Below are 13,726 nucleotides of genomic sequence, written 5' to 3' on the forward strand. Positions count from 1 at the left end.
ATTCAATAACACATTTCTGCTTCTGAGGCACATCCATGACAAGTGTTGTTTTCTTAGTCTCACACCGTCAATATGTACAACAAAGATTTCAAACTTTCTAATCATGACACATAAGTTCAGTTATTATAATATTGCAATTTGCAATCCTCTCTGGTCCATTCATGAAGAATAAAAAATAGGAGCCATTACTTTTGGAATGACCCTCATACATGACAGAGACATGCACCTGGCCAGAAGAAACAACATGATTGATTGTCACAAAATAATTGTTGATTGAGTCAAAACCACCTGTAAAGATTAACTTTATCTAAAGTTTAACTGTAGATGAGGGTATCACATCACTAAATAAGGAATTTAGGAGCATGGTTACATTAACAGCAAAGGTGAAATCTCAGGGTGTTGCAAATTGTTATATGGCCGAAATTGAGATTGTCAATCTGGTTTGATTTTGATAAAATATCCCACCGGATTTCTGTGTCTTCCTTCCATAGTAATCTGCACTCTTTCACTGTCACCAATAATAAAGATATATCATATTTTTATGCATTTGTGTTGTCAGTCTTTTAGGCACAGCAGAAATACAATAAAAAGAAAGCAGTTGCCTCAATGTTTCTGCATTAACTAGACGTGCCTTTGGGTACACTAAAAAATCCCATCTCTTACTGATAGTTTTATGGAAGAATATTTAATTTTCTGGTTTTTTTTGTTTTTTTTTTGCTTATACTTCTCTTATTTGCATTTGTTAATAGAACCTTATTTTTATATGAGATGCCATATGTTTCCGAATTGCATTATAACTTTTTATTTGCATTCTTATGGTACTGTTGGTTAACAACTTTAGTCATACTCCCTTGCATAAAGAACGTCATATAGACTTTCAATTTGATGAAATGTCTGTGGAAGGGGAGGTTAAAAATGTAAGGAGTTTCGCAAAGTGGAGAGTCTAGAACCTACTAGTAGCTGAAACTAAAACTGTTAGAAGAAATATATGTAAAAGCCTACTTTAATATAAATGTCTGCTTCTTTTATCATTTGGCAGAGAGTAGTTCAAACAATTAGCAAACGGGTATTAAATCCTGTTAGAACTCACAGCAAAAAAGAAATTCAATTACAATATTTAAGTCTCCTTTTCTCACAGCTTCAAGACACATTCGCTTGGTAATGAATGCAGCACTTAACTATAGTGATTTATAAAGACACTCTTATTGACTGCTACATGTGATAAAATATAATTTCATAAAACCTATCAACTTATATCAGCAGTAAACTGTGCTTTTCAGGACAAATCTCCATTTTAACTTACATTATCAGCAAATTAGAGTTAACTTAATAAAAAAAGGACTACACTATTTAAACAAACAACTCTGATGCAGGTGTTAGTCCTGCCACTGAATCCTGAACTACAAGCAGTGGGATGTATTTATCTATTGAAATAAAGCACTTTCTATACCTCCTACATTTTTATTCCGCCCAAATGGATCAAAGGGGATTGCAAATTGCAGTGTTATTATGACTGCACTCCTCTTACAATTTTTTCCTTTTTGTCTTCTTTCAACTATTTCTATGGATTATTGGACATTAAGCTACCAGATTATAAAAAAAATTGGAAAAAAAAATTTTGGAAGGGGGTTCAGTTTCACATACAATATTCTAGTAAATCGATCCCCCATTTTCAGAATCGATTTACAGCCCTGATTTGACGTTGACTCTTTCAGCCCCTCCCCCACCATTATTATTATTATTATTATTATTATTATTATTAAAGGGTAAAATGAAAAATGTTCATAATAAAAAGTGATTTTGAGAGTATATTGTCTTTTATTGTCTTGAGAAAACATTTTTTTAAAGTGATGAGTGAGAAAAATAAAACTCATGAAGCCTCCAGAGCACTACTGCAAGCACTAATTAAAATTTAGAAAGCCCTACTAAAAGCAAATTTCTATCCCCCCCCCCATCCTTGAAGAGAAAATATTTTTGAAGTAAGGCATGAAAAAAAAAATTGTCAGAATCCACGTGAGCGCTACTAAAAGCAGTAAATAGGGTTATAAATATGATTATAGTTATTGTATTTATATTTAAATCAACAGTGTTAAATTACATTTATTTGTAAGAAAAACACGTTAAAATAAGTTAAAATAAAAAAGTTATTGTTGACCTTGTGTTTTAATATTGGACTTAAGACAGGGCGGCTATGAAATAGGTAAGCATCCCACTGAGTTGTGTAATGTCTCTTTTCATACACTTTTCTCATCTGATCTCTTTTATTAGTGGTTTCAGATTCTCATCATAAATCTGAACTGGCATGGGTTTTTTAGATATCATAGATTTTATTCATAATTTATGCATTTCAAATTCAAAAATCTCAAAAGTCAAATGAACTTTAATAGCTCTTTTAAAACCAACATTTGATTTGATTAAATCTGCTAAATTTTCTCAAGATGAGACAAAATTGTTGTTGTTTGTTTTTGTAATTTTTTTTCGATTTCAAGATATAAATCTTCAGATTATGCCCACAGGCTTGATTTAAAAACAAAAAACTAAAACCAAAAATTGTGCAACTAAAACTAATCAATTCTTTAATTGATATCTTGAACATTTTCATTTCTGCTTTTTTCAATTTTATGTTATTGGAATTCTAAAAGACCATCAAGTCAAACTTTATCTAAAGAAAAGGAGATCTGAACTTAGTCTGTCCAATTTTTATAATTCATTGTCTTAAGTTGTTTTTTAATTCTTTTCTCATTCCAGTCACCGAATCGTGCAGGAAGCCCTCCGAGTGATTTTGAATCTGAACATGATGATTTATTAAATCGTCTTGCTACTTCGCAGCAACAGAAATGGACACTCGAAGAGAAGGTAATCAGACTTATTTTTATCACCATTCAGCTATTATAGTAGTATTATTACTATGATGAGGACCTGTAATAGATATGGCTTGTCTTGTGGATAGAAGTTGCAAATGTCTTCATAGTTAAATCGAGATAAACCATGAGATTTTGAAAGTTTAGAAAAGATTTCTACTTCAAACTCTATTATATAATACATGTTCGAAGGATAGCACTCATTTCCTTGTACAATTTGTAAAGTTGAGTACACCGAAGAAAACATGAAATTAATAGTTAGACATCTTTGCAAAGATGAAGTCATAAACTACATAAAGAAAACAAGTAAAAAACATTGACAGAATTATAGTGCATGTGCATATATGAAAAAGGATGGGGAAAACTTGTTGTCATTATTTTAATGGAAACAAATAAGTGGCTTGTCTTTTATTAATAACCAGCAGGAACCTCTGATGTTGATTAGAATGAATAAGGGTCTGTATGTATGGATAATGCCAGCTATATTAACACTTGCATTGTTAATTTTTTATTGCATTAATGGTCAATAACGTCCACAATTTTGAATGGCTGACTCACTCAAATGGTCAATAACGTCCACAATGTTGAATGGCTGACCCACCCAAATAAGACTGACGATGAGGAGAGGTTCTGTCGTGATTTTGCCATTGCCTATGACCTCACTCAGATTGTTCGCGAGCCCACCTGTGTGCCCGATACTACCGGTCAGTACGCAATTCTTCTAGACCTTTTTCTCTCCACTTCCCCGGAGCTATACTCATGTGCCGTTCTATCTCCTCTGGGATCCTCCGACCACTCTGTTGTATCAGTTAAGATAAAAATGAAATATAAGTCTACAGATGTACCTCTCCACCGTACTGTATACCGATACTCTATGGCTGACTGGGATAGCTTCCGTACATTCATATCTGATCTACCTCTCCATTCCATGTTTAAAAAGGATGTGTGCTCTATAATATCAGACCTGACCAAATGGTTACTTGTTGGCATAGACTAATTCATACCATCCAAAAAATTCCAACAAAAACCTAACAGCCAGTCATGGTTCTCCCCTGAATGTGCTGCTGCCATCACACCTAGAAATCACTTTTTCCATAGCTACCAACGTAATAGATGCACTGAGACTAAAGATGCTTTCAGGACCGCCAGCAACCACTGTAAAAGAGTAATAAAAAATGCAAGAGAGCTATATGCTCAATCCATTAAATCCAAAGTAGCTGAGCAGCGGCTTGGTTCCCACCAATTCTGGCAAATAGCAAATAGGATCCTGAACAGAAGTGTGCGTTCTATCCCAACCATTATCAATGGTCCAGAGGTCATCTCGACAGCATTCGACAAGGCCAAACTATTTGCCAAGAACTTTGCAGCAAATTCTACCCTATGCGACAATAATTTTCCCCACTCTTTATCCGTGCCAAAATCAAAACATAGATTCCATGAACAAAGCTTCTTTCTTATAACTGCATGGCTGTGGAACTCTCTGCCGCTTGCCTGTTCCCTCCCCCCCCAAATTCAACTTGGATGTCACAAACAAATTCCTGATGAACCGTCCCCTTAAGTAATGACACCTTATCAAATCCCCAATACTAACTATTACTATGATACTATCCCATTGATTACTGTACACAAAATAACCCTTATCCCCGAGTGGCTCCTGGGCCTTGATAAGTGGTGACCCCCATGTAAAAAAATTTTTTAAATTAAAAAAATATATATATTTGTTCCTATTTAATTGCTTTTTCATGAGGCCAAAGTTGCATACAATTACAATTTTTACTGTAGGAAAAATCCAGCTCTTTAAAAAGGGTTGGGTTATGGTCATATTAAATCAGAATATGTAAGGTTTTTAAGTAGCTTTTGTAGTTTCTAATGCAGGAAAAAAAATTTTTATATAATAGATTTAAAAATTTTGTAACTTTCTGACATAAGTTTGCACAACAATCATTCAAACTGACATACAATCTTTACATTAGCCAAAGGCAAAACGTGAGAGTTCAATTCTGAATTATGAGGGGAACCCTAATGTAGAGATTCAATCCAAACTTGGTATTCTCGATTGCTACCTAAAATTTATGGTTGTTGGTAATAAAACATGTATGCATAAATAATTTAATAAATACAATGTGTGAAAAAGTGTTCAGATAACTGAAAAAATTGCAAAAATTCTATAACACAGTTTTAATGATTATTTCATCCTACAGTATTAAGTGCAACTATTCCTTAGATATTTTCAGTTTACAGAGACCAACATTCCAGTTCGGTCAATGACAGTAATCTACAAAAGACCAACAGTATGAAATAAGTTTATTTTTGTAATACTGAATGTCTCATTAACTTTTCTACACAAAAAAGAAGGATATTTAAGAAAAGCAAATTATTTCGAGCAAAGGTTTGTACCATCATTTATAAATCTTTGGGTTTGTATTTATTTACCTCCTCACAATATAATTAGAAAACGTTTATGAAAAACTCTAATCCAGACATGAAATTGGATTGTTTAGATTATTCAAACTACTATTCTCCAATTAGTTGTTATTTTCTCGTTACAGCCAATGTAACCTTTGACCTTCTTCGGATGCACCTTTTCAAACTAGAGAATATTTATCAAAATCTTACATATATTCTTCACAGAATTTCAAACTAAACCTTTTATTTAATCCATGGAGGCAGATCATTCTTATCCTATCAATTATTAAGTAATTTTATTCCATTCTTAGTTAGCTTCTAATGAGGATTGAAGCTTCAACCTCCAGAAGATTCAGCTAGAACTGATTGTAACTCAATGCCTTTATCAGTTGTGCCATGGGTCTATGGACCTGCAATTCTCATTACAGATAAAAATAAGAATAAAATAAAAAGCATCTTTGAAATGCCGGTGTGTCATTGAAAGGTAAATTTCTTAATAATTTCTATTGCTGTTTATACTTGTAGGTTCTAAACTATTAATCATAATTGTATCAAATTTCGTATGAAAACTCTACGGAAGACACACATGTCATAAAGAATCAACATTATTACTACTTCTATATGATGATGATGACGACGACGACGACCTGTAAAATAATTTTACTACTTTTGATATGAAAATTCTTTGGAATGTTGGATGTGTCCTAGGAAGTTACTACTACTACTACTACTACTACAACAAACAATAGTTATAAACATTAATAAACTACAATAGTAATGGATAACATTGCATCAACATAATATAAAGATCCTTTGCAAAGCAGAATGGAATAAAATCGAATATACTAATTATTATTCTTTAATCCAGCTCCAACAGTATTTAAATTAAAAGCTTAATTCTAACAGAGGTATTAAATTAAACTTGCTATCAAAATAGCAGATCTATTTATTTTATTTATATATTCATGCTCAGTATTTTTTGCCAGCAGTCATATTTTATTAATGTAAACTGCAGAGAAAGATTATTTGAGTTTGATGGTTTTAGGTATTTAAACAAAGAAAGCCTGGGTGTCCCCTCCCCTTACTTGCCAATTAATGCACATGATGACTGACAGCTTATCGCTTCCAGTAAGAATTTTTTTATGGTTGCTTGATATAAAGTAGCAACAATGGACCATTGTAATAAAGCTGAAGAGTTGACTGTAAATCATCCATTATTTACACGTAAATGTTTGGATTTTAACTATTTTGTATACTCTAATGAAGACTAAATTGTCCATCATTTTTTTTTTTTGTTCAATAATAGGCACACCTGGATTCAATGTGAAAAATTATCAATAACTCTTGGGACTATTCTGGATTTAAACAGTGGTAATGGTTGTGACCTATCAGGTCATGGGGACATAAATAAGAGGATAGAATTCAAAGAAATCGGTATTACTTACATGAGTTTTTCTTATTGATATTGTTATTGGACATTTTGTAATAGTTTTGAGGGGATTAGCACCTTCGGATTTTGTCACAATATAAATGAATGAATGCAAGTATATTAACATCAAAACAAGTGATGCTTATATGATGCAACATAAGTTCTAGAAATACCGTATATATAGTAATCTGTAAACACTTTTGGTTTTCCTAATTTGCATATTTGTTTCATGAACAACTTTTGATGAATTAAGATTTTGTAATATACAATTTTAATTTTCATTTGTATATACAATAATATTATACACAATAAATTCATCAACAGTAAAACATCCAAAGTTTGCCAGGATTGCTGAGAACAGATAATACACTTTGAATGATTTATTTGCAGAAAATATTTAAAAAAATTACATTTAAAACAAATTATGTACAAAACCATCAAAAGTGTGGCGCAAATGGTCAACCTTAATCAATAGTGATAACAATGTGTAACTTACTCTTAACTAGAATCAACAATACCACATTTGCACCAAGGGCCATTCCCTTAAGATATCCCTACATTGATTGGAAATTTTATTGTTTATAAATATACACATATACAATGATTTTATAATGTTTTTATGGCTAAGCATTTTTAAATGAATGAAAAAAAAAACAACAACCTTGATTTAATCTATTGTATTATTTTTTGTTGTCATAAGAATGTCTTTTTTTAAGGGCGTGGGAGTAATCCTTCCAAGTATTACATCCTATTTTGTGGGAGAGGTAATGTATTATATGTTCTGTTGTCATGAACGATCTTCCCGGGGATTAACCTCCTTTTTTTAGGTGAAAGGTAGTGTAATATTCGTTTTGTTGCCATGATACCATGCACACAGGCATTGCCTTCTCTATTTATAGCGTGATTCTCCTAGGTATTACCTCCTCTCTATTTGGAGAAGGGACAGCATAGTATTTGTTCATTCCTCATACCATCCTTGCATGATTATTTCCTCCATTTGGGAGGAGGGGTTTAGTGTACTATCTATTCTGTTGCCATAATATCATACTCACAGGCATTACCTTCTCCTTTTATGAGGTGATTATCCCAAGTATTATTACCTCTTTGGGATGGCACTTTAGTATATATTCATTCCTCATGATACAATCCTTCTATGATTAGCTTCTCCATGTGTAGCAGGAGTAGTGTGCTATTATAATCATAACTCTCTATTTGTGGGAGCTGGTGCATTCATCATGATATCATACTCAATTATTATCTCCTGCTTTAGGGGTCAGTGTTGTATATGCTTGTTCATCATGATATCATCTTACAAGGCTAGCAAATATAGATGACTGGCAAAGTATATATTACTAGTGAAAACATAACAATGTGAAAAAAGCTCAATGTAAATTGTAAAATAAAGAGCAACAATTTGAAACGAAAAACAGCATTGTTGCAAAGTTTTACACAAAGTTATTGAAATGCTAAATACATGTCATAAATTTAACACTTTTTGGCAAAGATACAAAGATCTAACCATTTTTTCCCATGATTTTGGCAACATATTTGATGTGAGTCTTCCATTTCAGGTTAGGAATGAAGTCAATCTTAGTAGCTTGTCTAAACAGGGTGCTCCCTTGAGACTAGAGTCATTCATTTCGATTGGAGCCAAGTGGGGACCAGAGTATTAGTGGTGAAAAGAGAGAAGCTTAGTTTTAGATGCATCCACCTTTTTACCACATGCTCATCGTCATAAGAGAGAGACACAGAGAGATCTTAGTCATTGCTTTGAAGTGTTACAACAGATGGTATTGTTGACTACGAGGGGTGTGCAATAAGTAATGCCCCTGGCCCACTTTCAGTTGTCTGATCTAGTTAAAATTTTGCATGTGCAATGATTCTACGGGTTATGTGGCAAATTACAGCTCTGAACTAATTGTGGTTTCTGTTTTACAGGTGTTTGAACTGAGTCAGGTGTGAAATGAAGCCTGTTGAATGTCGAGCAGTGATCCGGTTTTTGTATTTGACAGGATGCACACCACAGGAGACTTTTGATGAAATGAAAGAAACTTATGGTGATAATGCCCCATCATATGACCTTGTAAAATGCTGGCATCATGAATTCAAATATGGCCGGAAGTCTGTGGAAACAGTTCCCAGACCTGCCTCCCCCCTTCCTTCTGCCATTGATGAGGCATCTGTCCGTCAAGTTGAGGCTGCCATTTTGGAAGATCGGCGCATTACTATTTGCCAAATAGCCCAAGATGTCAAGATTAGTACAGGGTCTGTGGAAACTATCATTCATGACCATTTGCATATGCATAAGGTATCTGCCAGATGTATTCCCAGATTGCTCACACCATTCCAGAAGCGAGAACGCGTCGAGTGCTCGAGGATAAATTTGGAGATGTGCCAAGAAGATGAGTCAAAGTTTTTCAAAAGACTGATTGCACAGGATGAAACCTAGGTCCATCACTATGATTCAGAGACCAAAGCCCAGTCAATGTAGTGGAAGCACTTGGAGTCATCACCTCCAAAGAAGGTAAGAGTGCAGCCCTCCGCTGGCAAGGTCATTCTCACAGTCTTCTGGGACCAGTACAGAGTAGTGATGACTGGCAAAGGGTACCACAATTACAGGAGCCTATTATGCTTCACTTTTGAGGAAATTAAGGGAAGCTATCAAAGTCAAGAGGCGGGGCAAGATCAGCAAAGGCACCCTCCTCCTGCAGGACAATGCTCCGGTCCACAACTCGCATGTCGCCAGATCAGAAGCACGGGCGCGTGGTTATGAAATATCTCCCATCCTCCCTACTCTCCTGACCTTGCAGCCTCAGACTTTCACCTTTTCCCAGCTATGAAGTTATTTTTGAAAGGAAAGCGTTTCCCAGATGATGCAGCCTTGATTTCTGAAGTCCCGTCATGGTTGGAGGACCAACCTAGAGTGTTCTACAAAAACGGTCTCCAGAGCTGCATCAAACGATGGGAGAAATGCATAACTCTGGGTGGTTCCTATGTAGAGAAAGACGAAAGACTAATTACTGTGCCAAGGTTCGTTGCTCTACTGCTATGGGAAGTGGGTCAGGGGCATTACTTATTGTACGCCCCTTGTTCATATCGATAAATGATCTTAAAATGTGGTTTGGAAGATCCTTGAGGCGCACCAACAATGATATTTTGAGCTTCCGACTTCTGTTTATTAACAACTGCTTGTATAAATCTATCAGAGAGAACATATGATAGTTGAATAGTTGAGAGGATATTTCTAGCTATTCCATAGCTAGAAATCTTGTGATTTAGATCTTTATGCCAAACTGTCAAATGCCTTTGTATATACCCAGAACTATTGCTGAAGAGAGGAAACTCCAGTTGATAGATTCGCTGATCCTGTGTGAAATTACAGTCAGAATATCAGCTATAGGGATCACAGGATGGAAGCTATATTGCTTGTCACTGAGTAGGTTGTTTTTGATGAGGTAGGTGACAACTTCTCTGTTCATCACAAATTCGGCAACTTACTCCTCATGCACAGAAGACTAATTGCAGAAGACTGGTCTCCATTATTTTTAAATACTGGACATACCAACAAGCTTTTCCAAGGTGTTGGGAAGCATTTTTCCTTAAGGTAGCATTTGAAAAAATTTTGCAAGAATGGAAGCTAGTTCTGGTTGCAGCTTTTTGGGTAATATGATTGGAATAATGTTAGATCTAGTTGGTTTGCTGGTATCAAGTTCTTAATAAGTTTAGTAACATCAAAGACAAAAATGTTTGTCACTCAAATGTTTTTTGTCTTTGGAAGAAATTTAAGCAATAGGTAGCCCTGATTGCACAGAGTTTGATGCAAAATTTTTAGCAAAGAGTTTGACTTTGTTAGGATGCTAATGAAATCATCTCAAGCACATTGATGATGGTTGGGATAGAGGACATGCATCTGTTAAGAACCTTGCTTGGTATTTGGTAAAACTCATGGAAACCAAGCCTCTGATCTTCTACTTTGTACTTGATCGACTGAGTTTATGACTTTCGCATTTTCTATTATTTTGTAGTGATTGTTGGTTGCCCTAAAGATGACTTTAGTTTCAAAACATTATGTTGAGAGCAATTGAAGTCTATGTGCAATAGCAGCAGCACATTCAGGGTGCACCATGTGTGGCTGTTTGATTTCATTTGAAATTTCTTGGAGAGTATATAGCTGTTTATACTGGCATTTAATCTGTCAGTTAAGTTAGATACTATAGAGGATATATTCTTTTGAAACATGGAATGTGGGAGTCTTTCTGATATAAATGTTCAGAAATTGTCTCAGTTAGCCTTCAAGTATCGATATACTATTTGATAAAGAAGGATATTTGGGGCTTTCTTACACTTTTTTTTTTTAATCTTTATTGAGACAACTAAGTGATCAGAACATCCTAGTTTAGAGAGAATAGAGGATGAGCATGGTTTAAGGCATAATGATAGAAAAAGATTTAGAAGACTTGCAAATCCATTTCGGTTTGTGTTAGGTTATGAGCAAAAGAAAAATCATAAAATTCTCCTTCATTATCTGTTTAGTTTGAGTAGACTAACTATTCAATGCTTTGAACATTGAAATGTTCACAAACTGAAGGTGAGTGGACAAGATGTGATCAATTTTCTTGGCGATACTCTCAAAGACAAGATGTGATCAATTTTCTTGGCGATACTCTCAAAGACATCAGCTCCATCATTGTGGAGATAGTAAAGGGCAAAAATATAAATGATGGGAGTAAATGCTAGGAATACTAGGAAGCCCATGTAGGAGAGTTTAGGGTCTTATTTGGACAGCCATCGCTAATATAGACACATATTCCATGTTCATGGCAATCTTAAGGAAGGGATTTGGAAGTCAAGTTAGAATAACCTTTGATGGAGAAATCGACTAAGAAACCAGTTGAGCTAATACGTTTTGCAAAAAAACAACAGGCCATATTAAGTTTCCAGTGATTGGATTTCAACCTCTGGAAGATTGAAATGTAGACCCCTGATGTTAAAGAAGGAAACTTTGTAGTGGGGGTCTATGTTTGAAGTTGATGTTCTGGGTTTTCTTTTGTTTTATTTGTTTGAATCTTTCATAAGATTGAGGAGTTTGTGGAAAAGGTCATCAGAGTTGTTTCATCAGACGAGGGCAGATGAGAAGAGAGAGAGGCAAAGAATAGGGAAGAGAATAAGTAAAGAAGAAAGACTTTTGAAAACTCATGAAAAGAGAAAGTTGTAGCAATTTTTACTACTAATATGGCATAGAGAGGCCTCACCAGAAGTGACTGCATAATCCTGACTCCATTCACCAAATGGCAGTGCAGCAATCCTGTTATTTTGTACCTACTGGAAGGATGGTCTCCTTGGGAGTTAATCCAAGATTCGAGTCCTTGAATATCAGGTGGATAATGTCAGCCCAGGAAAACGTTTACACTAACACCCTTATTAGTGACATGGCAACAAAAACAGAATGGAAAGAGAATTAAGTCATCTCTAGTTATCACGCAAAACTGCTGACAAAGTAGACAGCATTTTCTTCCCCTTTTTGTCAGAAACATCATTCGAAGAAAATGAGGACTGAGGGACATCATTCGAAGAAAATGAGGACTGAGGGACATCATTCGAAGAAAATGAGGACTGAGGGACAAAACATGGAGCAAGAGATAATGCATTCTCAATGCCTTTTCTACTCTCATTAAAAAGGGCAATTAAGTATTAAGTTCAAAATACTTATTTTAAAGGCAAGTTTGGAGATAGGTCCACTCTTGCTGTGTCAGGTGGCCTAAAGGAAAAATAACTTATTGAGAGAGCTAAATTAGCCTGGTTTAGAGATCTGAGCCAAGGGATTTGCCTACCTACCTTATGAACTGGCTGAACCATAGTGGCTCATGTGTGCTAGTCTATGTAAGAGGGAAGCACAAACGGTAGGATTTTTGTTTTTGTTGCTGTTTGTATTTGTGTAGACCGCCATGCTTCTACTTGAGTAGCATGCCCAATTTGATTTTCAAATAATTCCATTTTCCTTCCAAAAAAAAAGTGAAGAGAGGGGATTATTATGTGATCAAAAAATAGAGAGGAAATGTTTAAGACAGTTAAAAATGGTAAGAGGATAATTTTGCTGGGTGAAAAATGTACATTGTTGACTCTAAGATCATGACCCAGAATATTTCAAAACTACTTTATGCCAGTAGACCTTTTAGCTTCATATGTCTTTGAGTCAAACCTAAGAAAGGTATGGCAGGCCATAACAGTATTTCTTCATCTTTCAAAGATACTGCCTGGAGGCAAAGATTTCCTGTTTGTGTGTTTAAATGAAATATTTAATTCAAGTATCCATCTGTTTTAAGTCATGGAAAGTTGACCATTCTCTTTAGATAATGAATAGAAGAGTTTAAACATAACTTTCTTTAAAGACTACTCACTTTGTTTTTACCTCTTCCTTTAACTACCTTGCTTTCTTTTTCTCTTCCAACTAATTTAATAGAAAAAAAACGAATCTGACAAATTGACTGACTTAATTTCAGTGGTGTTTTGGAAACAACTACAAATAAGACTGATAATGATAAATTAGCCCCATCTCCACACACACACACACACAATTACATTATTTTTTTCCGCTGTGTATCCCAATAGATTGAATATTGAAATAGTTTTTTTTTACAGTAACGAGTTTGGGAATCTCACTGAATCCAAAGATATAAAGGCATTAAGTGTATACTGTGTAGTTTCTGACTTTTAGCCAAACAAACCTGCATAAATACAATTACAATTGCTCTATTTGTATAATCTTAGCTAATTGACTATGTTTATATATTTATTTATTATTATAAGATTCACTCCTAAAGTAATGAACTGATCATTATAAATTTGGGAACACAATTGCAAGGTGGGTAATGTAGGCTATATTTAATTTAATGCAAAGAGTAGAGGGAAATTCTTTGTGAAAATTCAGACAACTCTGATTGATCTTGCTTTCCTGACTGCTGGAAAACTGCTTCTGTGGTACCTGTTTTCAAGAATTCTGGTGAAAGAACTGACCCATTAAATTATCACC

At 34.7% G+C, this 13,726-nt stretch overlaps 1 protein-coding gene across 1 annotated transcript in view; it reads left to right on the forward strand.

Annotated features, from left to right (window-relative positions):
• Positions 1-362: 362 nt before the first annotated feature.
• Positions 363-13,726, forward strand: part of LOC145275087 (GRIP1-associated protein 1-like) — a gene marked incomplete at its 3' end in the record, with an annotated part of 89,893 nt that continues 76,529 nt past the window's right edge. The window contains exons 1-2 of the mRNA XM_080127591.1: positions 363-440; positions 2,749-2,856. Of these exons, the coding sequence (XP_079983717.1) occupies positions 363-440; positions 2,749-2,856 (186 nt within the window). The remainder of the gene's footprint in view (positions 441-2,748; positions 2,857-13,726) is intronic.

The sequence above is a fragment of the Euprymna scolopes genome, unplaced genomic scaffold, assembly GCF_053919585.1.
Source record: "Euprymna scolopes isolate OS-2025 unplaced genomic scaffold, ASM5391958v1 sca59, whole genome shotgun sequence".
NCBI lineage: Eukaryota > Metazoa > Mollusca > Cephalopoda > Sepiida > Sepiolidae > Euprymna > Euprymna scolopes.